The 25,565-nt window shown below is 39.0% G+C and overlaps 1 protein-coding gene across 6 annotated transcripts in view; it reads right to left on the bottom strand.

Annotated features, from left to right (window-relative positions):
- The window catches only part of LOC306844453 (centrosomal protein of 95 kDa-like), a 142,169-nt gene extending 119,174 nt beyond the window's left edge, over positions 1–22,995 (bottom strand). For 4 of the 6 annotated variants that reach the window (XM_079376596.1, XM_079376598.1, XM_079376597.1 and 1 more), the window contains exons 1-5: positions 22,577–22,758; positions 21,842–21,970; positions 17,098–17,202; positions 16,748–16,861; positions 16,508–16,598 (exon numbers count right to left, since the gene is read on the bottom strand). In XM_079376596.1, the coding sequence (XP_079232722.1) occupies positions 16,508–16,598; positions 16,748–16,861; positions 17,098–17,202; positions 21,842–21,970; positions 22,577–22,595 (458 nt within the window). In that variant the 5' untranslated portion in view covers positions 22,596–22,758. Of the gene's footprint in view, positions 1–16,507; positions 16,599–16,747; positions 16,862–17,097; positions 17,203–21,841; positions 21,971–22,576; positions 22,759–22,920 lie in introns of those variants that run through there. The other 2 variants (XM_079376599.1, XM_079376600.1) reach the window with 2 other exon arrangements.
- Between the last annotated feature and the right edge of the window lie 2,570 nt (positions 22,996–25,565).

Raw genomic sequence — 25,565 nt, 5'->3', positions numbered from 1 at the left:
TACTAATGTTTTATTCTGAATATGAGCTTGAGCTGAAGAATGAATGCGGTATCAGATGCAGGTAATCACCTCTCTTTCATAATACTTTACATAATACACTAAGCAGTAATACAGTATAATACAGTATTACACACACACACACACATATACATGTAACATGACAGTGCCTCTATGTATAAGGCACGGTTCAAAAAGACATGATTGATTCAGTCAGTGTGGAAGAACTTGACTGGTCTGCAGAAAGCCAAGTCCTGCTGAACACCTCTGGTGTGACTTTAAATGCAGACCTTGAGCCAAAAACTCATCACCAAACACCAGTTTTCAACTGATTAACAGTTGAAAATGTAAAAAATTTCAAAAAGTAATCAAATGTAATCGTTACATTAATAAAGTCATCATTGAAAAGTTACACTACTTATTACATTTTAAGTAGGGTAACTTGTAATCTGTAACCTATTACATTTCCAAAGTAACCTTCCCAACACAAATAAATAAATAAATAAATAAATATATATATATATATATATATATACACATACATAGCCACGAGCACAGCACCGACTCATCGCACCCAGGAAATCACTCACGGAGAGCAACGCACCACCTCAGCGAGCCACTCTTCACTCTGCACCCATTTATTGTTAATAAATCCACCCTCCGGGGTATTTATTTGAGCTCTCCTTGTCGCGTAATTCTTCCACCCCGTCACAGTGGTGGAGAATGCGGACGTGAAAAGGGAAATTTTGGCCCGAGTGGGGCTGTCTCCAGTGTGCTTCCATGACTGGGCGTACCAGACTCGACGTCCCGCACGTGCTCAAGCTGCGGAACTGTGTCGTCTAGCGCAACATTGGCTGATGGATGGAGCGCCTATGGCTGCCCGGGTAACGAAACGCGTGGTCATCGATCGCCTCCTGCCCCGCACTTACCGCCAGGCCATCGGCATGTGAGACCCCACATCCACATCGGAGCTAGTGGAGGCGATCGAGCTGGCCGAGGTGGCCCACCGACGTGAGGCTGGGGAGCGAGTACCGCCTTTTCCCCGGAGAGTGACTCCAGAGCAGCGCGCGCTCTCGCAGCCAATAGGAAGGACGGCGGCCTCCGAACCACAAGACGAGTCCATGCCAACAGCGCCCTCTTCTCCCAAAGCTCGAGCTTGGTTGGCAGGTTGTGTGGTGGACCAAGAGCTGCCTAGGGGTGCCCCGGAGGCCAAGATCAAGATCAACGGCCGGCCATTCAAAGCGGTGCTCGATTCAGGCAGCGCCGTCAGTCTCGTCAAGGCGGAGATTCTGCCCCCCCCCACCGCAGCGAGACCAAGACCTTATTGCGATCACCTGCGTACATGGGGACACGCGACAGGTACCTGCTCGGCGCGTCACTATCTCCGCGGCCCCGGGGTCCTGGGCCGTAGAGGTGGGGCTTGTTAAGGGTCTGCCAGTACCCGTGTTGCTGGGACAAGACTAGCCGGGCTTTGAAGCCCTACTGACCAACGCCACACAGCCTGCCAGCCCCAGAGGGGGTCGCCGTGGATGGCGCCCAACGAAGAGGCCCCGCCGCCGCCCCGTTCTCGGACAGGTTTTTTTAGCATTCAAATTTGACTGGGTGGTTAATAACACATTTTTTTCTGTGGTGTGACAAATTCAGAACACACATTAAATATTGACTATACACTCAAACTTGTTTTATTTCATGCAAAACAAGTTACATACCTGCAAACTCACAAGAGGTCAAAAAGGTGACATACGGTGTGGACGTAAATTTAGAGAGCTCCTCCAAAGCCTCTTTAAATTTATATATTTCTAACTATTTTAATAGCGAAAGTTTGCTCAACAATATCTACCAGTGAAATGAAGAAGGCTAAGTCCAAGAAAGGTGATTTACCAACCAGCGCAGGTGAAAAAATGGCAGAGAAATCGTCGTTTAATAAATGCGAGGCTGATGGCTCCAGGTTAAACTGCTATTCTAGACAGAATCATCATTTGTATTAATTTATTCTAGGTTATTAAATAAATTGAAAATCTTTATCCACTTTCATAAGTGGGTGTTTTATTTTCTTTCACCATATGTTTTATTTGTTATTAAATTGTGTTGTAGTATGCCTAATTATTTGAATGCATAAAAACAACTTAGTTTATTCAAATTTATTCTTAAAATAGCCTTATGAAATGTTTTCTTTTTCCTCAGAAATTCTGTGTTCTGTCTGGTTTTCAAATGAAGGGATAAAACATTAATTTCACTTATCTTTAAATTATTGAAAATCAAACTTTTTTATTTTGGCAAACAAAGGGAGTTTACTATTAAAATTAAAACCGAAGAAATGTGTGATAATTACTTTAAAAAAAAATACAGTTTTAATCATTTTAATAGTAGCCTAGTAGTAGTAGCATGTAGGGCTGCACGATTAATCGAAGAAAAAAAAAAAAATCACGATCTTGATTCATACATAAATGCGATCTCATTTCTAAATGACGGCAATTCACTTCCGTGTGTTTCCCTGCATTCAGATCATGCTGCAGTCACGCGTTGTTGGTCACACTCACACAATAACAAAACACTATTAATTCACCAATCAATCATAAATCTCGATCACTTTTCTCCTCTCCCTCATTGGCCACGTTCCGCTGTCACTCACGTGACGTGTAACAAGGCGGCAGACCTAAACGGAGTCAATAGGCACGTTCGCAGAATGATCACCGAATGACATCAAAGTACCACAAGAGTGATAAGAAAGCAGTCGGATCCTATGCATTCAAATCGCTCTTGCGGTACTTTGATGTCATACGGTGATCATTCTGCGCAGCGCTGCTTCAACCGGACGTCAGCATCAACGCTTGACGGAGGGCGTGTCTGAAGTTTGGTGCTGACCAGAGCCGTTGAGAAACAGAGTTGCGACACGCTTTGATCTCGCCGCCGGGCGGCCACGTGGTTCATGGAGCTCCCAATAGTTCTAAAAAACTCCGTGCTGTCAATCGGGTCAGACAACAACAGCGGGTATACTTGCAGCATTTCCCGGCAAATATTAACACAAAACGTCCATTGATTCATTCATTTAATACACTGATAGTAGCACTTTGTCTGTGGAGTTTAATGGAAATAATATTAATGGGTTTTTCTTGTTTAACTATGGAGTACAAACATAGTACAATGCAACACACAGGATAAGGCGGTTACATTTCTTTGTATAAATAGTGTAAACTGCTTAATAAAGATTGGAGATTTGAGGCATGGCTTTGTGTGTTTTTGTGTTACACTTATTCCTGTGGATGTGTAGACCAATGATGAAATAAATTATGCTTATTTAAAGAGTATAAGAAATCTAATTGGTATGTAAAATGTGTATTAATATATATTTCTTCATCTATGGTAATCTATTATTCACATTTTAATACAATATTATGTTAAAATATAAGATACAATATGCATACACAAGTGAATATCAATGAATGCTAGAAAAATGCTAGAAATTGTTTTTGCCACCATCTGACTAATTAATACCAGCACTTACCTATTCTATTCTATTTATTTTTATTAAAAAAAAAATATTTGCTATGTGAACTGTGCTAGACTAACTGAGACTTGTCACAGCACTTGTATTTTGTTGCTCTTTCGTTGGTCTGTTTGCTTCTACATTGTAAGTTGCTTTGGATAAAAGCATCTGCTAAATGATTAAATGTAAATGAAAAAAAATGTGAATTTAAGTTTTGCAAATACTTCAAAATAAAAAAGGCAACCAACTGTATTCATCAAAATATTTTATTATATAATATATCCACGTTATCTAACTGCAAATATAGCATATACTGCCTATTATCTAAAAATAAACATTAACTATAACGCGTTTCATAAAATACAAATACTGGTCAGATTTCCGAGAGGTAAACTAATGCGGTAAAATGGCAAAAAAATGCTGTAATTTCCCCAACTTTCTGGCGACTGTGCTTGAGAAGCACTGAAATTAATTGGCTTCAATGCTGAAACTATCGGTTGTTTGGAACTATTGGCTGCTCCATGACACGCTGTACTTCCGCATTCCTAAGTTCCTATGGAAGCCAATGGGAGTGTCGCAACTCTGTTTCTCAACGGCTCTGGTGCTGACCATGGTGCTGACGTGCCGTCATAGTGATAACAGCCAATCACATACTTTTCTGGTGCTGCATGAACTAGGGGTCGACCGATTATCGACCTGGCCGATTATTGGCACCGATATTAAGCATTTTTATGATAATCGGCATCGGTCATTTTCAAAACCGATGTGCCGATAAAATTAATTATGAAACGCGCTATTTGGCTCTGATGCAGCCTGTCGGAACTCACCACTCTGTGGCCTAGAGCAGTCTCCGCCCACCGCTTATCTGATTTGTTGAGAGTCAGGAGTCCGACCAATCAACGTGGAAGACTAAAGGCACTCTCACACCGAAAGCGCTTGCTAACTGGTGCTGCTTCATCACGCATCAGTTCTCTCTCAAAGGCAGCAGCAGACGTTGCTCAAGTTGCAATAAATTACAATCCACTACACTGAAGTTGTAAAAACCTCAATATTATCTATTTATGATTTCCGAGACGGGGGAAACGCAGGGGGAATCGCGGAATTCAGTCATATGGAATTTACTGTATAACGCGGAGTCACGGAATTAGTCAAAGTTTGGATGAATTAATCAAAAGTAGGTCAGTACACTTAAATCGACTCATGATATGGACTATCTGTAAACATTAAGATGCTAAAAGACTATTTAAATATGAATTCTGCATGTTCGGCGTGTCTCTGTATATGTGAAAGGCACAGACGCGCGGTTTTGACACACACACACACACACACACTGAAGTGCGCGACGCTCGCGGTGTTTTCCGCATCTGCCATGTCACTAAATGAGGACATAAATACATGAACATCATCCCCAGAACTGCTCTGAGAGTTACTTCATGAGCATTTGACTGTTTCGTTTGAGTAAAACGATCGTCATATCATAAATAGGCTACAGAAACTTAAGAGGTCCTCATGGCAACCCGTCAAAATAAAAGTTCGGTTTATTTACTAATGCTACTACAATTATTACAACTTTTGTTTAAAAGAACAAATCACACAATACGCTATTTCTTACATGTTTTAATTTTAATAGTAAACCCATTTGTTTGCCAAAAAATAGAGTTCAACTCTCATTTGATTAAAATATTAATTAAATTAATGTTTTATGCCTTCATTTGCACTGCTCTGTAAATGAAAACTAATGGAAATTACTGTCACATAGGCCAAGACTAAAATACTGTCACATAGGCCAAGATTAAGTTACTGTCACATAGGCCAAGATTATGATGATGGAAATTGGGACATTTCAATAGGCTATTGAACCAAGTGAGCCTATAACAGGCTATTAGTGTTATAGTTTCATTAAAATAGTTGCGGTCTTCTTCGCAACTTCTACAATGGAGCTATGAAGACAATTAAATTATTTACACATATTATATACATTGCGCTTTTTAAATTAATCAATTGATGTGCATCAGATGATGAATTGAATAGTCACCTCTTGTAGGTTAAGATTTAGTCAACCGAAAATAATTAATGAAGAATTATGAGAGGTTATGCTATTACACATATATTTCTAACATGTAAATTATTGAAGCCAAATACTTACATTTCCCCAAGCTGTTTAGCTGTAGTATTTAGTATTCATAGGCTTAATCATGAAGCATACAGTGGCCCCACTTTTAACTCTCTTTATATATTACCCTTATTGTAGATGGATGCATGGGGGAAGACAAGAGTAAGAAGTGCAACCAACACTAGGGAAGGCCGTTTTTGTCAGAGCCCTTGTTATTCTTAATTTTGACATTCATTTTTACACCAGACATATATATCGGTTCAATATATCGGTTATCGGTCTACTTGGTCTGTAATAATTGGTATCGGCCCTGAAAAACACATATCGGTCGACCCCTAGCATGAACGGGATTGGCTAGCGTGATACCCAGCCCTACTTACAACATTTGTTGAGAGTTCCTTCTTGAGCTCTGGGTCATCATCAGAAATGTTTGCGTCAACGATGTCTTTTGACCACTTTGAAACTGGTTCTCTCAGAAACTCTGGACTATTTATCTATCTCATACTGGTTATGAGCTTCTGTGCAGTCAATCCCCTTGATGCATCATCTGCAGGGTTTTGGGAAGTTTGAATATACCTCTACTGTGTCGCTTCTGAAGCTTCTCTGATTGCAGAAACCCGATTTGCCACAAAGGTACAGAATCTCTTGTTCTCATTCCTTATGTATTTTAGGACAGACCAAAAACAGGAATTTTCCACCTGAAGCTGTTCTCTGAGCATTTTGTCGACGCGAACAGCTAAGATAGCAGCAGTCAGCTCTAAACGAGGAATGGTAACTGGTTTTAGGGGTGCCACCCTGGCTTTGCCAAGCAGAAAGGAGACATGAACAGCAATGTTAGAATTCATCAGCCTTAGGTAGGTCACAGATCCATATCCACTGGCATCTGAAAAATGGTGTAGTTGGGCACTAACGTATCGTCCAAAACCATTTGGTTTCAGACATGTCAACACTGAAAGTGCTCAGCTGATCCAAGTCCGTAATCCATTTTATCCACCTTTGTTTAAGAACTTTGGGAACCTCATCATCCCAGTCATGGTTTGTCCTGCACAACTCCTGGAGGATGAGTTTGACTGGAAGAGTCAGGGGTGCCAGATATCCTAAAGGATCATACACTGAACAATAATACATATTGATATTGAAATCGCGATATAATTTTTTTCAATAACGGTGATATGATTTTTAAACATATTTCCGATATTTCAATATATATTACCAGTGTTTCTCATACATTGATTTATTTGTGGCATTTGACTTTGTTGAATAAACATGAGCACTACACGTTTCAAAATCAAAATGCGTCACGGGTGTTTTATATGAATGTATCTCAGAAGGGAACCGACTCAGAAAGTAGCGGTACTACCTGTGTCTAGAAATGCATAAGTCTGAACAATTTTGTTGCCCACTGCAGACTTCACTTGGCCTTGAAGGATAGGCAAGATACCACTGCTACTCATGTTTTTGCAGATACAAGAGTGTTGTTGATTGCTGGTTCTACATTCTGTTCATTGTTTGAGTCTACAGCTTTATCAACTTCGAACTCCTTGAAATTAACGTGAAGAACTAATGGATGATTCTGGTTGCACGTTTTACAGGTTAAGCATATTTTACTCATTGCTCCTATGTTCAACATGTAGGCAACCAAAACAGACAGATTTCTCTTTTACAAAGTTGACCTTTTCTCTGTTTCTTCTTCTTCTTCATGATCAATGCCACGTAGAATTAAGGCAGTTCTGAAGGCGAAAGGGGGTCAAACACAGTATTAGTATGGTGGTCCTAATAATCCTTTAGGTGAGTGTGTATATATATATATATATATATATATATATATATATAGTGACGAGTCGGCTGCCTCCCCCCTTATCATCATCACCACCCCGTCCCGTATTTGCCGCCCTTCACCAGGCTTCCGACGGGAGTGGGTGTGTGAGAGAGGAGGGGCGCTGAAACAGCCAGGGCTGGCGGCGTGTGATGAGGCGCACCTTATGTGAATAGAGCCTCATCACAGCCGCCGTTTAAATGCCGAGCGCGCCTCTCCTCGGGAGACCGGTCTCTTCCCTGTGCATGCATGCTGGTGTCCTCGTGGGTCCAGGAAGGGAGCGTCGAGAAGGGAGACTGCCGCACCCGTTACGGCTGACGGGCCAGGATGCCGGGCCGTTTAATCCCCCAGAAGCTCTGGGGGCCAAGGAGTAGGACGAAGCCGCTGGAAGAAGCCGCCACCACTCGCTCCTGGACCCGAGAGGGGAGCGCGTGCGGCCACCGGACTCCGCCCCTACACTGCCCTCCTTCACGTACCCCGCAGCACGACGAGGACACCAGATCCCCCTGTTTATTTTGGACACTTTTTTCCCCTTGGACACTATTTTGGTTATTATTGTTTAATAAAAACCTCTCCGAGGCCCAACGCCACACCCACTGTGTCTGTTGTTTGCTCCTCCTGCCACAATATATGTGTGTGTGAGAGAGAGAGCACGGAAAAATTACGTCTGTTAGGGCTGTAATGATACGCGATATGAAACCGAAATCTCGACACTCAGATCCACGATCCTGTGTCGCGGTGTGATAAGGGAGAATCGCGACACACCCCGTGACTACCTTTCCAATCATGTGACGCCTGCCTGCAAAAGTTGAGCTAGTTGAAGAACGTGAGGAAACATGGCAACCAACCCAGAGATTGCGGACCCTCCCTCCTCATTTAAGTCAGCAGTATGGCAACATTTCGGCTACCCGGTGGAGATAAAGGATGGCAATCGTGTAGTCGACAAGACCCACACAATTTGCCGAAAGTGCTTTAAGAAGCATCCCCAAGTGACAGGCAACACAACCAACATGCAGATGCATATCCTACGGCACCATCCAGAAATCAACTTAGCTGCAGCACAGAAAACAACCCAGCAGCAGCCTACACTACCTAGTTTATTCCAAGCAAAGTTTCCAGCGAATTCAGATCGAGCACAGAAAATTACAAATGCAATTGCAATTTTTATGGCACTGGATATGCGACCATTTTCGGTTGTCGAAAACGAGGGGTTCAAGTATTTACTCAGTGTGCTCGAGCCCCGTTATCTATTACCAAGCCGGGCGCATTTCTCGCAAAATGTGCTACCAAAACTTCAAGAGAAAACAAAGGCTAAAGTGGAGGAAGGGTGAATCCATCGCAATCACCACAGATGGATGGACGTCCCGTGCCACAGACAGCTACATGACCATAACCGCACACTATATTACGGGCAATTGGCAAATAGCAAACCACGTCCTCCAAACACGCCCGGTGTATGAGAGCCATACAAGCGAACATTTATCGGGAATACTTAAAGAGGCTGTGATAGATTGGAAGATCAGCAGATCAAACGACCCCGTTCCCGTGACAACAGACAACGGCAGAAACATTGCCAATGCTGTCGAAGCGGCCGGATTTTCACCGCATATACGATGCTTTGCTCACACTGTTAATCTGGCTGCGCAGAGAGGGATGGGCGTTCACCAGATGTCCCGACTCCTCGGCAGAGTGAGGAAAGTTGTCACGTTTTTTCACCACAGCACAACAGCTGCAGCTGTGTTGAAGGAGAAACATGTGATGCTACAGCTGCCCTTACACAAGCTGGTCCAGGATGTGGCTACTAGGTGGAACTCTAGCCATGACATGCTCGAGCGCTACCTTGAGCAGCAGGCTGCTGTGTAAATCAGTTAGGCCTATTTATTTAAAGTCAGTATTTAAATATAGTCAGATAATAATAATGCTTAACTTTATTAAATTAGCTTCATTCATCCTGGATTTCATATCCTCCATTGTAGGCCATCTAACATTATGCTGCAATTATGTTATGGATTTGGTCTTACAGGCCCAAACTTCCAGGGATGAGACAGAGGAGCAATCAGAGATAGCCTCCAGCAGCAGTGACTGTGCTCCTCCAGCCAAAAGAGCACCAATGGCTGAACTGTTTGGAGACATCTTTCCAATTGAACAGGCATCATCATCATCCAAGTCTTTGTCTGAAGTGGTGGATGAGGAGGTGCAGCATTACAGAGCAGTGCAGAGCCTCTCAGTGGACTCAAATCCACTTGTGTGGTGGAAGGACAACCAGAACCAGTTCCCCCATTTAGCCAAGTTGGCTTAAAGGTACCTTGGAATCCCAGCCACATCTGTCCCCAGTGAGAGAGTGTTTTCTACTGCAGGTGACATTGCACAGAGAGCAAGCCTCTCACCAGACAATGTTGACATGATGGTGTTTCTGAAGAAGAATTTTCAACTCCCTTAAATCAACTCCACAACGAGTTTGGTTTTCTTAAGATAAATAAGTTGTTTATTTGTTTAATGTTTACTTACTTGATTTGTGGTTTGCAGCACAGGCAGTAAGCCTCAGTTACCTCAGTGTGAAACAGTAGCCATTTAATTTATTTTGTAAATGTAAGAGAACTTGATTGAAGAATAATTTTCAACATGCTCGAATCATCTCCACAATGGAGTTTAGTTCTGTTTGTTTTTCAACAGTATTTTGTTACAAAGAAAACAGAAGTGTTATAGCTTTGGCTATTTATTTATTTTATATATGGCTATTTATAATTTGCATAGTTAATCTTGTTCTTTGGTGTTCAGTTTATAAAGATTTTTCAAATGTTATTTAATAAAAAATATTGTTTTCAAAATCTTTTTTTTTTCTCCCACCCCCCACGAAAAGAAATCGTGATACGAACCGAATCGTGGGTCAAAAATCGTGATACAAACCGAATTGTGGGTTTGGTGTATCGTTACAGCCCTAACGCCTGTAATTTCAAAGTGAAGGCTAATAATAAACCCTACTCTTAAAAGCTCTCATTTATTTCCTTCTTGGACAAACAACCAATCATACCCCTTTTCTACCTAAGCAGTTCCAGTGCTGGTTCGGAGCCAGAGCCTAGTTTCGAACCGGTTCTTTGTTTTTCGACATCCAAAGAACCAGCTCCGAACCAGTAAAAGCGGTTCGTAAGTAGCACCAAAACATTGTTGGGCTAGAAGGAAGAACCGCTTGCGTCAGGAGCTGGGGGAGGGGTTACCGTGACCAACAAGACGAACAGAAACTTGGACCACCATATTTGAAATAGCAGCTAAACGCTAACACGTTTGATTCGCCGTGTTTGGATGCCGATGTAGGTTCGCAAAGCCATGAACATCAAATAGCACCGCAACGTCCGCCATTGCTGATAGTTTGTTTAGGCTTGTCCGGGATAGATCGGCGCTGCGCGGACCGTTCGGTGCGAGGCATATCGGGGTGCTGCGGGAGCGACTGGAAAGCAGACGGCTCTTTATGCTTTTGGATCGCTCTCACCGTGCTTTAGTGTGTTGTGTGCCGATCGATCGATCTGCGTGGCGCTGATGTACATCGAACAAGCCTGTTGTGCTGCGCTAGTGAACCGAAACATGAAACGTATTCAGTGACGTAAGAGCTGGCTCTGTATTGGCTCTCTAGCATGTGGAAAAGCAACCGGTTCTTAAAGGGTTCGCCAGTCGAACTAACTAAGAACCAGCTATAGCACTGGCTCTGAACTAGCACCTGGAACTGCTTAGGTGGAAAAGGGGTATCACAGTCTTCAAAAGACTGTCATAGCTAGCAACGGCGTCAGTCCCACCTTCTCACTAAGATAAAAGTTTTTGTCTTTTCCTCCCTCAGACTGGTCCTGAATCACTTTTAAGCTAACTGTGCGTTCACACCGCCGGCGGCGAGAGCGTCAAAGCGGCCGGAAGTCATTCATTTTCAATGAGAGCCGGCGGCGAGCTCCGGCGAGAGCGGCGCGGCGAGTCTTGGGCGGTGAGAGCGTCGAGGAGAGTTGAAATCAGGTCAACTTTATGGTAATGAGCTATGACGCGGTTGGGCGGCAACCAATCGGAATGTAGAAGTCCTCCGCTTGAGAGGGTTCCAGAGAACGCAATTCTGTAAACTTTGGTTCCGACCACATTAGTTCCCATGCAAAATGGAAGAGAGATTAGTTATTGCTGTGGCGGGTTTCCCGATAATATTTGACGTGTCCCTGTTTGTGTACAGGGAGATAAATAAATAAAAATTATAGGGTACATTTTCCCGCTACAACGTTTGTTTTTCAGCGGGAATGCAATTTATTTGCTCAAAACAACACCGATTTGACCAGTTACATTAAGGCTACACTTCAATCTGGACAGTTTGTAATGTAGGCTGCACACAAATTAATGTTAATTAAAGACCAAGGCTAGTAAATGTCTCCTATAATGTTGAAATTAGACTAGCACTTAACCATGAACACAAATCCACACCACACAAATGGCTTTTCATTGGCTCAACCTACTTGTTTCTTTTGCGGCTCCTTTAAATACAAGACGAGCATACGATCTACGTCAGAGCGTCAGCGCGTCCACGAATCTTTTCTACAGCGTCTCAGTCAGGGCGGCCAGGGCGAATTTTGACGCTCTCGACGCCGGCGGTGTGAACACACAGTGAGACTCCTAGTTAGAAATTTTTAAGCTAAATTAGGAGCTCTCTAAAAGGATTCTAAGAATCTTTAGGAATACAGGCCCTGATGTTTGGGTCTGATATTGGACCTGAAATTATTTTCACTTGGTACTCAATGAATGCAACAACATCACCGAACCTGGCTCTGTGTTTCTGTCTTTCCATGAGATCACATGCAGCTGCTCTCCATTTTTCTCCGAGTTTAAATGGAAGATTTAGAATTACTGCTTTCATGTTTGTTGGCATGTCCAGCTCCTGCATCTAAATCTGCCACTGCATTACAGTACCCACGTAAAAAGAGTGCATAATCTTGAAGAGCGGTGATATCTTCATACTTGATCCTGGGCCATCCAAGCACCTTCTCCATATATGCAGTAGAAACAAGATAATCTTCTCCAAACTGTTGTTTAAGCATAGCTTTAGCTGTAACATAACCTCTTTCAGGAGTCGTAAAACTTCAGACAATTTCTCTTGGGCGCCCTCGTCTTCCTTATTTGTTTTTTCCTCCACAGAATGTTTGTTTAAAAGCTTTGATGAACAAACGGAACTGAAAAAGATCACCTTCAAACTGGAATCTCATGTGGTGGCAACTGTCGAGATTTTTGATGTTGTATCAGCAACTCTGTTTTTTCCTGTTGCCTTTGAAGCACATTCTGTGGCTGTGTTCGAAATGGCATACTTGCTTACTGCTTACTGCCCAGTACACAGTGCATACTGCCTACTATTTTTTAAAGAATAGTGTGTTAAACAGTATACAATAAGCAACAAATGTTTCAGAGTAATATGCTTAATTGTCACATGACAAACAAAAACATGAATTCACAGCTGTTAAGATTGTTACAAACAAATATGCTAATCATTCTTTTTACAAAGGCTTGTTATTAAGGCTTCATACTAGTAAACAATATTGCACAATTTAACTAATTTCATAATTGAAGAACTTTCAATTATGGCTATGGACTGAACTGAATGAGCTGTCTTTAATTGAACAATATTTTTGGAAAAAATGATATATTCTAGTTACACTAAGTGCAAATAATGATAAATTATGTTTACACTAAAATAGCAGCATTTTCTTTAGCAACAGGTGTGTACAGTAGTTAGGTGGCAGATATTTATACTGTAGTACATTATAAAACAGTATGCAATAACATATTGAGTGTAAATTATCAAATTTTATTTGATGAACGCTACTTTACTGGGACAAAAACCTACCTACAGCTAAGCACACTGTATTATTAATGAGACGTTGAATCTCCACTTTTCAAATATTTACTTAATTTTTTATTGAAAATAAATGCCTTTCTGATCTGGCATGTGATGGAAAAAGGAGTTGCACGAGTTTGACAAAAGCCAGAATCGAACTCGGATCGCTCGCACACATCACGCGTCATTTACTCACTGCGCCACTGATATTACAGAAATATGCGTGTCTTTTGTAGTGCTGTTTATCGCAGCCAGGCATTGGTGGTGAGTTAATGTAAATAGCCTCTGCTAACAAATTGGTCTATTTGTCCTTAGAGTAACTCCGTTTCTTTTTAAAACTGCTTGACATCGGAATTTAATTCTGTTTGCTTAATTGAAATATTAATTCTATTTATATATTTTATTTATATATTACTGCAATATTAATATTTTTATGTAATATCTTTGAAAATGTATAAAGTGCTATAGAGATAAAGGTGACATCATTTGGCTTCATCAGAAAAGTGCCGTAGAGATTAAAGTACAATTTAGGTCCTACAAATTATATTGTTTTTAGATACACAGCCATAGTTTGTAGTTTACATGTATATGTATACATGTACATATACAAGTGTAACATTTATTGACATTTACATTTAGTCATTTGGCAGACGCTTTTATCCAAAGCGACTTACAATTGGGGAATACAAAAAGCGATTCATCTTGAAGAGGCAATCAGACAGAGGAAGTGCTCGTAACACCAAGTCTCAGTCATTGTTCAAATAAGTACAAGCTAGTAAGGGAAGGAGAGAAAGATAGAGGGAAAGGTGTTTTTTTTTTTTTTTTTTGAGTTTAGGATGAAGTCAATTTATAATTTATAATTACTATTCCCCGCCTCCAGTTCACTCACACGTTTGAAGATGAAACGTCACATGGAGCGCGTTGCGTTCTGAGAAACAGTATTCCACGCAGCGTCTTCAGATGCATACATCAAATTTTTGCAAATGTAGCAGGTAATCCGGGCATTCCATGCATACAGAAAATTCACATACTATTCACAGTATTCACACAGCATACTGCAGTATAGTAGGAGTAGTATGATAGTATGCCATTCGGAACACAACTTCTGTACTGATTTCAGTGTACTTGAGTTATATTTGAGTTATAATAGCAGATTCTGGCAAATATAGTAGGTCATCCGAGTATTTCATGCATACAGAAAATTTGCATACTATGCGCAGCATACATACTGCAGAAATAGTAAGAGTAGTATGATAGTATGGCATTTCGAACACAGCCTGTGTGAAATCGAAACCTCCATCTGCTGAAGCAGGTATTCTGGATCTTGAAGATACATTGCGATGTGAATAATGAGATGCTGTAGGTTGTGAAGTAACACTTTTGCTGCTTTGCAAAGGAGTCCTTGGCTGTTTCTCAACATCTGGATGAAGAGATGCAGTTGTGGATTTTGACTGTTTGTTAACATAGGACTCCATCCCATCTGTTACAATGCTGTCTGCTTCTTGTTGCTCAAAGACCTTGAGAACATATAGCTTTGCATTCAAGGCTGCAATTTTAGTGTCAATATCCATTTGCTCCCGTTTCTGTAACATTTCCAATTGTAGCTCAATATTATGCTTTTCTTTTAAAGATTCTGTTTGAGCGACAAGAGCTGCCTTTTCCGCTTCAATCTGAATACGTGCAAATTGCACAGATTAATTATATTTACTGGAGCATGAACTGTGACGGCTACTTTTGCGTCTTGAAGTGCGACTGCTGACCCTTGTTTCGATATTTGAAACACTATCATCAGGTTCAATTTCGCTGACAGCACGATCACATTCCTCCTCAAGTTTTTCTAACCAGTTATTTACCACAGAGCTGAATTCCTCAACCCATATCATTTTTGCTTTGAACAAAGTGCCATGCCTGTCTCTCTCTTCCTCAGGCAATAAAACAATCACTCATGTGATTCTTCTGCTTATTTGCATTGGATTTTAAACTTTTCAAACACACCTTTGACCTCATTGTCACTTTCTCTATTAGCCATATATTCTTGAATTATCATTTTCAGTTGGGATGCTTTATCAAATTTTAACTTTGTTTCTGTAAAATATCGAGTTTTGCCATTAACCCTTTTTTGCAGTTTAACCTCTTGTTTCAACCTCTGACTTCTGAGTTTGTACCTCATATTTATCGACTCCAGAACCATGAAACTCACTTTGATCTGCCATTTTTAAACATTTAAATAGGTCCAATCGACTCTCCTAGATACTCACTGCATATTTTAGCTCATAAACATCACTTGAAACATTGTAAACATGGGTAAACAAGAATTTCAAAATATAAAAATTCTTATAAACACAAATACCCTTTTATATCAATGCGCATTGGATTTGAGCTTTGTTTATTTTGTTACGCGTTTTCTGTTTATATGGCCATTTAATTCGAGTTCAACTGAAAAGTACTTTCATACCTCAGTTCCCGATACACTGCAGCCTGTGCGTTCATGCGCGCTGTTTTCCTCTTTGTTTAAACACGTGGAGGTTTGTAGTTTTCCACGATCGATCAAAGCAATAATGCATAGTAAATCCAACAAACGAGATTGCCCGATAATCCACAATAAATCCAATAAATGACAAGGCGAAGAGTGTGCACATCCGACCTCATATCAGCTGACTTTTCCTGTTGTCGTCCAATTTGATCCGCTTCGGCACTGATAAAATTCATCCTCGGCTCCCAGGCTCCTTTGATCAAACTTTTTGACATAAACTTGTTGGGACGCAGATGGTTTAAGAGTCTAGTTTTGACGCGTGCTTCTACCTTGAATAAAAATGAATACATTGTCCCTACCTTCGGGATAAATTTGGATATGCCAATCCATTTATTGTCCATTTGGAATATTGCAAACAACAAAAAATAAACTTAAACTTAACTTAGTCTTTATACAAACAAAATATTTTAAATTCAAGACAAACTGTAACGAGTCCAGCACGGTATGCTCAACAAAGCAATGGCACGGCAAAAAAGTTAGTTTGACCTTCACTTGCGCGTACTTAATACTCAAAATAATCATACGCCCTCTAGTGCCAAAAACAAAACTTACAACTCAATATAAAGGTTCCAACAGATCTCATTGTGTATGTGTGTGGTTGTGCGTGAGAGAGTGGGTGAGTCTGCTTGGTAGACCAGGCTCACACTGGAAAAGCAGCAAGTGCAGCTGTGAGAAAGTGAATCCCTCAATTATTATCTGTGTGTATCACTTACTGATTGGTTAAGGGCTGATACTGCATCTTGTCTGTGTCTTGCTTTTGAGGCTGATATGCTGCATTGGCAGCACTGGTCTTCCCATTGAGCCCTGAATGGGTGCATGAAGAAAATGTAATTTGTTTAGTTGCAAAATGCATCAGCAGCAGCTTCTAAATTAGGAACACCAAGTAATTTCAGCCATTTTGCTCAGATGATGAGCACTGGCAAACAGAAGGCTGTTAGTGAAATTTAAATCACCTTTATGTTGGGGCTCCTCATCACTCTGCTGCTCTACGAGGTAGTCCAGCAGACCATCAAAAATCTCCAACAGGTTTCTGATAGATTCTTTTTCTCCTCTGACTATATTCTCACCTACAGGTAGAAAGCATGCGTTATATACATGAAGCTAAACAAAACAGAGCGTTATTAGTCTGACAGTTTATGTCAGACTAATAACAGAAACCATGTGCTCTGACTGCTCTCAACAGGCATATTTAAAATTCTTAGTTAAGTAGATACTTTTTAGATAAGATTGCATCATTCCTCCTTCAATAACAAGTGATTACAGACCATGTGAAGAGAGATGGACACAAGGAAACATGCCTAACCTGTGATGTGAGATAAACTAATGTGAAGGTAGTCTAAGGCCAACGAGTCAATTACAGATTGCACATTGTGGATGTCATCTTCCTGACGCTCAGCAGCTACATAATCTGTGGAAGAAAAGGACCAACAAATGATACAATCATAATACAAACAGGTTATAATCACTCTTCAATTGTAATAACCAAGCTGAGCCAGAAACAGTCCATTGATTCTGTCTGTGCAGAAGGCCCAGTTTGGTGGAAAACACAATGGTTTTGTTAATATAGTATTATTAAAAACATGTGTGTGTGTGTGTGTATGTATGTATGTATGCATGTATGTATGCATGCTTTATATATATATATATATATACAAACCCGATTCCAAAAAAGTTGGGCCACTGTACAAATTGTGAATAAAAACAGAATGCAATGATGTGGAAGTTTCAAATTTCAATATTTTATTCAGAATACAACATAGATGACATGTCAAATGTTTAAACTGAGAAAATGTAAAATTTTCCACTTTGCCACAGTCCATTTTAAATAAGCCTTGGCCCAGAGAAAACGCCTGCGCTTCTGGATCATGTTTAGATATGGCTTCTTTTTTGACCTATAGAGTTTTAGCCGGCAACGGCGAATGGCACGGTGGATTGTGTTCACCGACAATGTTTTCTGGAAGTATTCCTGAGCCCATGTTGTGATTTCCATTACAGTAGCATTCCTGTATGTGATGCAGTGCCGTCTAAAGGCCCGAAGATCACGGGCATCCAGTATGGTTTTCCGGCCTTGACCCTTACGCACAGAGATTGTTCCAGATTCTCTGAATCTTTGGATGATATTATGCACTGTAGATGATGATAACTTCAAACTCTTTGCAATTTTTCTCTGAGAAACTCCTTTCTGATATTGCTCCACTATTTTTCGCCGCAGCATTGGGGGAATTGGTGATCCTCTTGCCATCTTGACTTCTGAGAGACACTGCCACTCTGAGAGGCTCTTTTTATTTTATTTTATTTGTTAGGGACAGATACAATAAACATAGATGGAACTGAAACAACAGTCATCCCATGCACGTACCATAGTGCTTATAGCCAAAGCTAATATATATATACCCAATCATGTTGCCAATTGACCTAATAAGTTGCAAATTGGTCCTCCAGCTGTTCCTTATATGTACATTTAACTTTTCCGGCCTCTTATTGCTACCTGTCCCAACTTTTTTGGAATGTGTAGCTCTCATGAAATCCAAAATGAGCCAATATTTGGCATGACATTTCAAAATGTCTCACTTTCAACATTTGATATGTTATCTATATTTTATTGTGAATAAAATATAAGTTTATGAGATTTGTAAATTATTGCATTCTTTTTTATTCGTAATTTGTACAGTGTCCCAACTTTTTTTGGAATCGGGTTTGTGTATATATATATATATATATATATATATATATATATATATATATATATATATATATATATATATATATATATATATATATATGCATACATACACGTATATGGCCCATCACTAATTCGATCCAGGTTCAATGAGTCGGGATAATTAAACAGCCCTTAATGTCGAACATGGATCAAATCAATCCACCATAGCAAACAGAGAATATTTGTGCCATTTAATGCATTTGAGACATTGTGTTTTCCTCAGTGCATAACTGACACGTCATAGGTATATTTTTCATCTGTAAATGTTAGAAAGTCATGCAAATATATCCATTTTGCTGTCAGGAGTGAGCGAGACTTATGCTTTAGCGAACGATCGCTGCTGCACGCATGCGTGCAACACAGACGGAGCAGAATAGAATAATAGCGCAATAATTCTGAATAAAATAAGCACCCTGCTAAAATATTTGTTGTTGGACATTAAATGTGACGTAGAATTTTAACCCTACATATAAGTGTATTTTTATGATAGCAGTAACTGTAAATCAAATGTAAGCTTGATACAGCAATGCTAGCTCAAATTAGTTAAATGTGTGTTCCTCTTATCAGTTAAAATGTAGTCTGATTTCTGTTATTTATTTTTATTTTTAATTCAGTGATTTTAACGTTTAATTTAGTGTTTTAATGCTTTAATGCTTTAAAGAGCAATTTTAGATTGTAATGTTTTAATGTTCTAATAACCATAAAAGGTACAGCTGTCAAACCCGAGAGAGCGGGTTGATCAACTGAATGTGCAAGTAGCAACTATGTTAAAATGTTTTCATATATCTTAAAAAAAAAAAGGTCACTACATTTTGGGCACAATACATTCAATACAGTTGGTTGTAGCCTATTTTTTATTTATTTGATTAGTTAAGGTGTATTTTCAGTATACTTCTATTTTTGGACTAATAATTAAGTCAACTAACTGTATGTGAGAGAGTCAGTGGTAATATCAATGTGTTCCTATTAGGGATGCTCCGATCGATCGGCCAGAGATCGGTATCGGCCGATATTCACATTTTATGACTCGATCGGTACTCATACATTTGGCCGATCTCATGTACCTATCACAATTTGATGACGTCAACATGTGGCGACGTATATGATGCATGGGGACATATGCTGCAGTCATCGCCAATATGGAAATCCTATGACACTTCAAGAAACAATGAAAAATTGTTTGACTATATGTCGTGTATGTTTTGCATTACAATACTATGAATGTATGGTTCATTTTTAACAGCAGATTCAGTGACGTTAGAGCTGATCTGCGCATCACTGCAGATGAGCGGAGCGCAGACTTAAAGGCACGGGCACCGGAGCTGATCGCGGCCGCTCTATGATCACTTATTAATAAAACAAAATATCTTCTTTGGCCATATTAGCCTACTCAATAGCATTAACAGAGGCTTTACTCCTTTTAAACTTTATCTGGAATGTCACCGTTTCTGTCACTGCAACTTCCCGATCAGGCGAACACACACGCACACAAATGAAATCGTCTGCCTAATGAAAAAATGTAGTTAATATTGCATCATTTATGATATATTTTATCCACCGGCGACCCAACCGCAAATAATCAGAATGCATTTTTTTATTACCCGACCCACGGATTATCCGCAGCATCCATGATAACCGTGAAACTACTCCGTTTTGTTCTTTCAGTAGTTTAAATGTTTCAATTTCTTTTTTCCTCTTCAGTCTTATATTGGACAGCATTATACCTTATGAGTTACATCAGACTTCGCCATATTGAAGTTTAAATGTTTCTATTTGTTTTGTCCTCTCTCTAACATTGGATAATCAAAACGTTCTCATCTTGAGCAGAAAAGAATAACAGTTTCAAAGTTTAAATTCATCTAACCATCTAACAACAATTATATATATATATATATATATATATATATATATATATATATATATATATATGTGTGTGTGTGTGTGTGTGTGTATATATTGCTAAATGTAGATCAGAAACGTCTTGCATCTGGTTTGAGTCATAAGTTATAGATAGATAAATAGATAGTAAGAAAAATAACTGTATTTGCAGCATTGTTTTTTTCTGCTGTATTTTAGTGAAAGTAATCTATAATTTTGCCTCTCACCGTGTTTCTGTTGTTGTTAAAATAACCAAGGCAGCTCTTGAACTTGGCACGGTGCGCATCCGGACAGAGAATGCACGGAGCTGAAAAGGCTTGAATAAAGCGTGTTTAGCTTTAGATAAAAATACGAGATATAGCACTGAAAGATATTTACCATAAACAACCCGGAGCGCTTGTAATGTGATCCGCTCCGCTGTTTTGATGCGCCACTCACTTAAAATGGTGCTGCTGTTACGGCTCGGAGTCCGGATGGATGCCGGGGTGCGGATGCACTTATAGAAGTATTTAAGGATAAAAGACTCGAGTTGCTTTTAAAATATTCACAAGTCCTTTTCCTCGAGTCGAATAAAGTCTGGAGTCATTTCAGGTCAAGTCAAGTCTGAAAGCTATAAAAATGCGACTAGAGTCCTAGCTCATCTCTGCCTTGGGTTGCATCAGACATTTTGTTTGCATTTATTTTTGTCTTACATTAAGTATCCCTGATATACATAATGTTATGCATAAACACCATTTTAAAGGAATATTAAAATGTTCACTGTATAAGGAATAATGTTTATGATTATTTATATAATATTATTACATATGTTATATAAAGCTTGAAGCATCAGAATCGGCATCAGTATCGGCCGACCACAATGACAAGAAATCGGTACTCGTATCGGCTGCAAAAATCCTGATCGGAGCATCCCTAGTTCCTATCGGTCAGTGTTAGAGGAGCTCAGCTTAGCCTGACAGTTAGCCTGCTCCTGACATGGTTAGTTTACCAGAATAAGTTGCCACAGTGACTGAGCTTGAGCTATGGTAATTTTGCTTTTGGAAACCAAATCAAGTGAAAACAAGTCAGAATTACTGAAATAAGCCTGGCTTATTTGATAAACTAGTTTTATGAAACAGCCCCCAGGTAATTTGGGTTTTTATTTGTTTGTTATATGAATTTTGTTCAATACTGCATTAGAGGTGGAAAAAGATCTGACATTGTTTAACATAAATTCATTTTTACATGTCAAAAAGCTGTGATTTTAACTGCAGAGAGTTTTTCCACCCATTGTATAACAACTTAATGACAGTAGGGAGGGAGCAAAATAGAGATGAGTACATGATGAATGTATATAACATTATATAATGCACCACTGGCACTTGAAATCTGTTCATCCTTATTGTTGTAGTGCAAAAACAAAACCTGTCATACACATATTTGCATAGGGCTGAAGCAACATGAATACCTGGTACTTTTTCTCCCAAGATCGCCTCATACAAAGCCACAAACACATTTGCATCACACTCCGACATCCTTTCCAGCCTCAGGTTAATGTGACATTTCAACAAAACATTGTTTGCCACGTCCACCCAATCTACACAAAAACAGTACATAAGACAATGTAAACACAGGGTTTCAGCAATAAAAATATTCTCTCACACCTACTACACAAATGCTAATCATGGTGTGAAACCAAGCATACAGCATGATATAATTTAATTAAGGCCCTAGATTATTTGCAGCTTTGGAGATAACGTTAGATATTATGAACACGCACAAGATTATCTTTGGCGCTCTACAACCCGCCGTTCAGCCTCTAAGACAAAACGAGTATCTTTACCAACTCAACTTTCAAGAAAAGAAATCAAGTTCAAAGTCTACTTGATTCAGTCTTTGGTTACACTAGTAACGTTAGACACAAATATCATTTGTGTTAAACAATTTAACATCATTTAACCGATTATCTTTTTAAGTATAAAGAGATGTTTCATATTAAACAAGATATCAATTATCGTAGCTTTCCCACTCTGGGTCTAATACTAAATTACAGTTTACAGGGTGCATTTTAACTAAGTGTTCTTTTGAAGATGATTTACATCATTAGACTACACAGCCATAACATGTAAACAATGACGTAGCTCTTCAAACTACCTAGCTTGCGGCTAACGCAAACATATCAACCTCAGCAGCACAAACTCACCCCTGTCTTCGGGTCCCATCGAGCAGATTTTACGCTTAAAGACAATACGACTTCAATTCACAGTTCACTAACCGAACCACTTCAGTTAATGTTGAGGAGAAACTGACAGAGAAGACAATGTTTGAATAACTTGAACAGCAACAGCGGTTTAAAACCTTATCGCGCTCTCATTGGCTGAGACTAGTGACGTATGGGGATTGCCGAGCGTAACTAAACCTGAAACAAACTCCAAAGCAAGCGCAAGGATGTTGAATAGCCTATATAGTACCTAAAATAGATTGTAATTTAAATTATACACTGATGCATATTATCGAAATAAAAACAAAGAAAGAGGAAAATCTTACTCTGTTTTTTTCAGAAAGAAGTTGCTGACGTAATATAAGACCAACCTCTCTCAAGTTTTATTTATCCTTACTTCTTCTTGAAATTTTATTGGCAGTTGACAAACAGCAAAATGGTGTATTTCCGCCACCAACTGGTATGGAGTGTGGATCATATGACTTAGGCTGTGTTCGAAATGCCATACTATCATATTAGGGTGATTCTCTGAATTGGGTGCCCTTCAAGTCCCCCAAACTTACTTCAAAGATTTTCAATTGAAGGAAATCACAAAATGCATTTTAACGCTGTCAATTAATAGAACCAGGTGCCTTTGCATTATAATGCAACACAATTGCTTTTTTTTTATTTTAATTTAAATATAATGGGTTGCCTAAGTAGTAGACAACAAGCATGTTTGCATGTCCTCACTAACCATCATTACATTTTCATTGAATATCAAACAAATAAAAAGTGCAATTTATACCAAAATGTTGCTGCTAATATAATCATATGTTGGTCTACTTAAACTAAAATATACATATATATATAAAAATGCATTAATTATATATGAAATTGCAATATTTATACACGTCCTCCAGTTTGTTTTCAACCCCGTCACGCCATACTATTTACCCCTCTATAAAAATAATGGATCAATCCCTGTGGCATCACATCCAGGCAGTGACATCACACAAGTCTCTTGAAGAACATGCTGCAAAGAAAGGCACTTGCCAGTATCTTTTCTTACCTATATTTCATGTTTTTCACTGTCAGATTAAGATTGTCAGGCTCAACATTTCAACTCTGTTATATGACTAAATGATAGTAAACAACGGTTTAAGAAGAATTAAATAATAGTTTTGCAAAACATTAAAATTTTATGATGTCCTAAATGCCATGTGGTGCTACTGTCTTAGCTAAGCTAACTGTTTTAGCTACTGTTAGCCAAAAACTTCAACCCCGTCACATTCAACCCCGTCACATTTTTTATTATAACAGGGTTGAATCGTTGTGACAGGGTTGAAAGTTTGACACTTCTTAGTAGATTACTCAATTGTAGACTTGTTGTATTGTAATGTGAACTGTCAGAAATAATCAATTATGGTATTTTATGTTCAATATTTCCAAATGGAAAGATCGATTGATGTTAGTGATTAATTAATGCTTAATGCTTTTGATTTAATGTTAAATACTTACTAAAATGTTTGTTTATTTTTGCCAACTTTAATAAAATAAAATGTTATTGAATGTGATATCATTAATTTTACAGGTAATAAATCCATACTATATTGAAATAATGATCATCACTTCAACCCTGTTATCATTTTCAACCCCGTTATGCAGAGTTCAACCCTGTTATTTGACCGTTTTTATTAATATTTTCGTGATAAGAAGACAAATTAGGTCAATGTTTGTTTTGCTGTGTGCAGAATTTACAGGACAGTCGGAAAAAAGATGAAAACCTAATTAAATCCTAATGTTAATGCATATTTTGTGATAAGATATGAAGACCAATGTTAGATACAGTTTTCATGACCTGATTTGGTATTCAAATGGTGAGTATTTAAAAATAAAATTCTACATGCAATAAATGATATCAAACAAGGGACATCTCATTGAAAAGCTTCTACAAAAATTTACTTGAAAATCTTTTTAAATCATATTTAAACAGGGTCCAAGTGGTCTGTGACGGGGTTGAACTCCAAAACAACTTTCAGTAAGAAAAAACACTCGATATCGATTAGAATTTCATGCCTGAGGTGGGAAAATGTATTTTCTTAAAGGTTTGACTAATCCACTATCACATGAAATGATCAGAAATATAACTATTTAAGGTATATTTAAAAAAAAAGGTATGACCCAAAAGGCACCCAATTCAGAGAATCACCCATTACTCTTAGCCTATGCTGCGTCCCAATGTGCCTACTTATACTACGCCCTTAAAATATGTACTCTTGGTGAAGAAAAAGTACACACTTTTGAGTGTGTAGTAGAAGAGTAAGCGTATGGCAAGCCGGTTTAGCATTTAATCTATAAGCCGCACTAGTATCTAATTTAACGTTACTGGTACTTATTTTTTTAAATACTGGTATCTTTTCCATTAAGTATATATATATATACACATACAGTATATATACCTTTTTGACCAAATCTTGCAGCCCTACTAGTACAGCATACCTGTTTTTATTATTATTATTAAAAATTCAGTCCGGGAAGGTTTTGGGAACGTTACCGGAACGTTGCAGGAACATTCCCAAAACCTTCCGGGAACGTTCTCGCCAGGTTCCCGGAACGTTCCCCTAACCTAAAGGAAATGTTCTATTTTCGTTCCTAGAAGGTTCCAAGAACGTTCTCCTAACCTCTTTACTCTGATACCGCTGCTGTCAGTAATCATCCAGCACTCCCGTCCCGAGTCCCGCAGAGTATAAGCGGTATGGAAGATGGACAAATATGGACCTCAATAATCAGTAAATGTCTTGTTTCAAACTATTGTTTAATCATTAAAGATAATCAGAGCACATTTAACCATCATAAGGAGCATTAAATGAGACTGAATTATCCGTTAATATGTAAGATTTCTTTATAACTACCATACCATATAATAACCCAGATATTACGTTTCTTAAGCACCAAATAACAATGACTTCAACAAAATATTGGATTTTAA

The sequence above is a fragment of the Barbus barbus genome (genome assembly GCF_936440315.1).
Source record: "Barbus barbus genome assembly, chromosome: 25".
Taxonomy (NCBI): Eukaryota; Metazoa; Chordata; class Actinopteri; order Cypriniformes; family Cyprinidae; genus Barbus; species Barbus barbus.
Note: the sequence above shows the minus strand (reverse complement) of the source record. Positions and strands in the feature narration are given on the sequence as shown.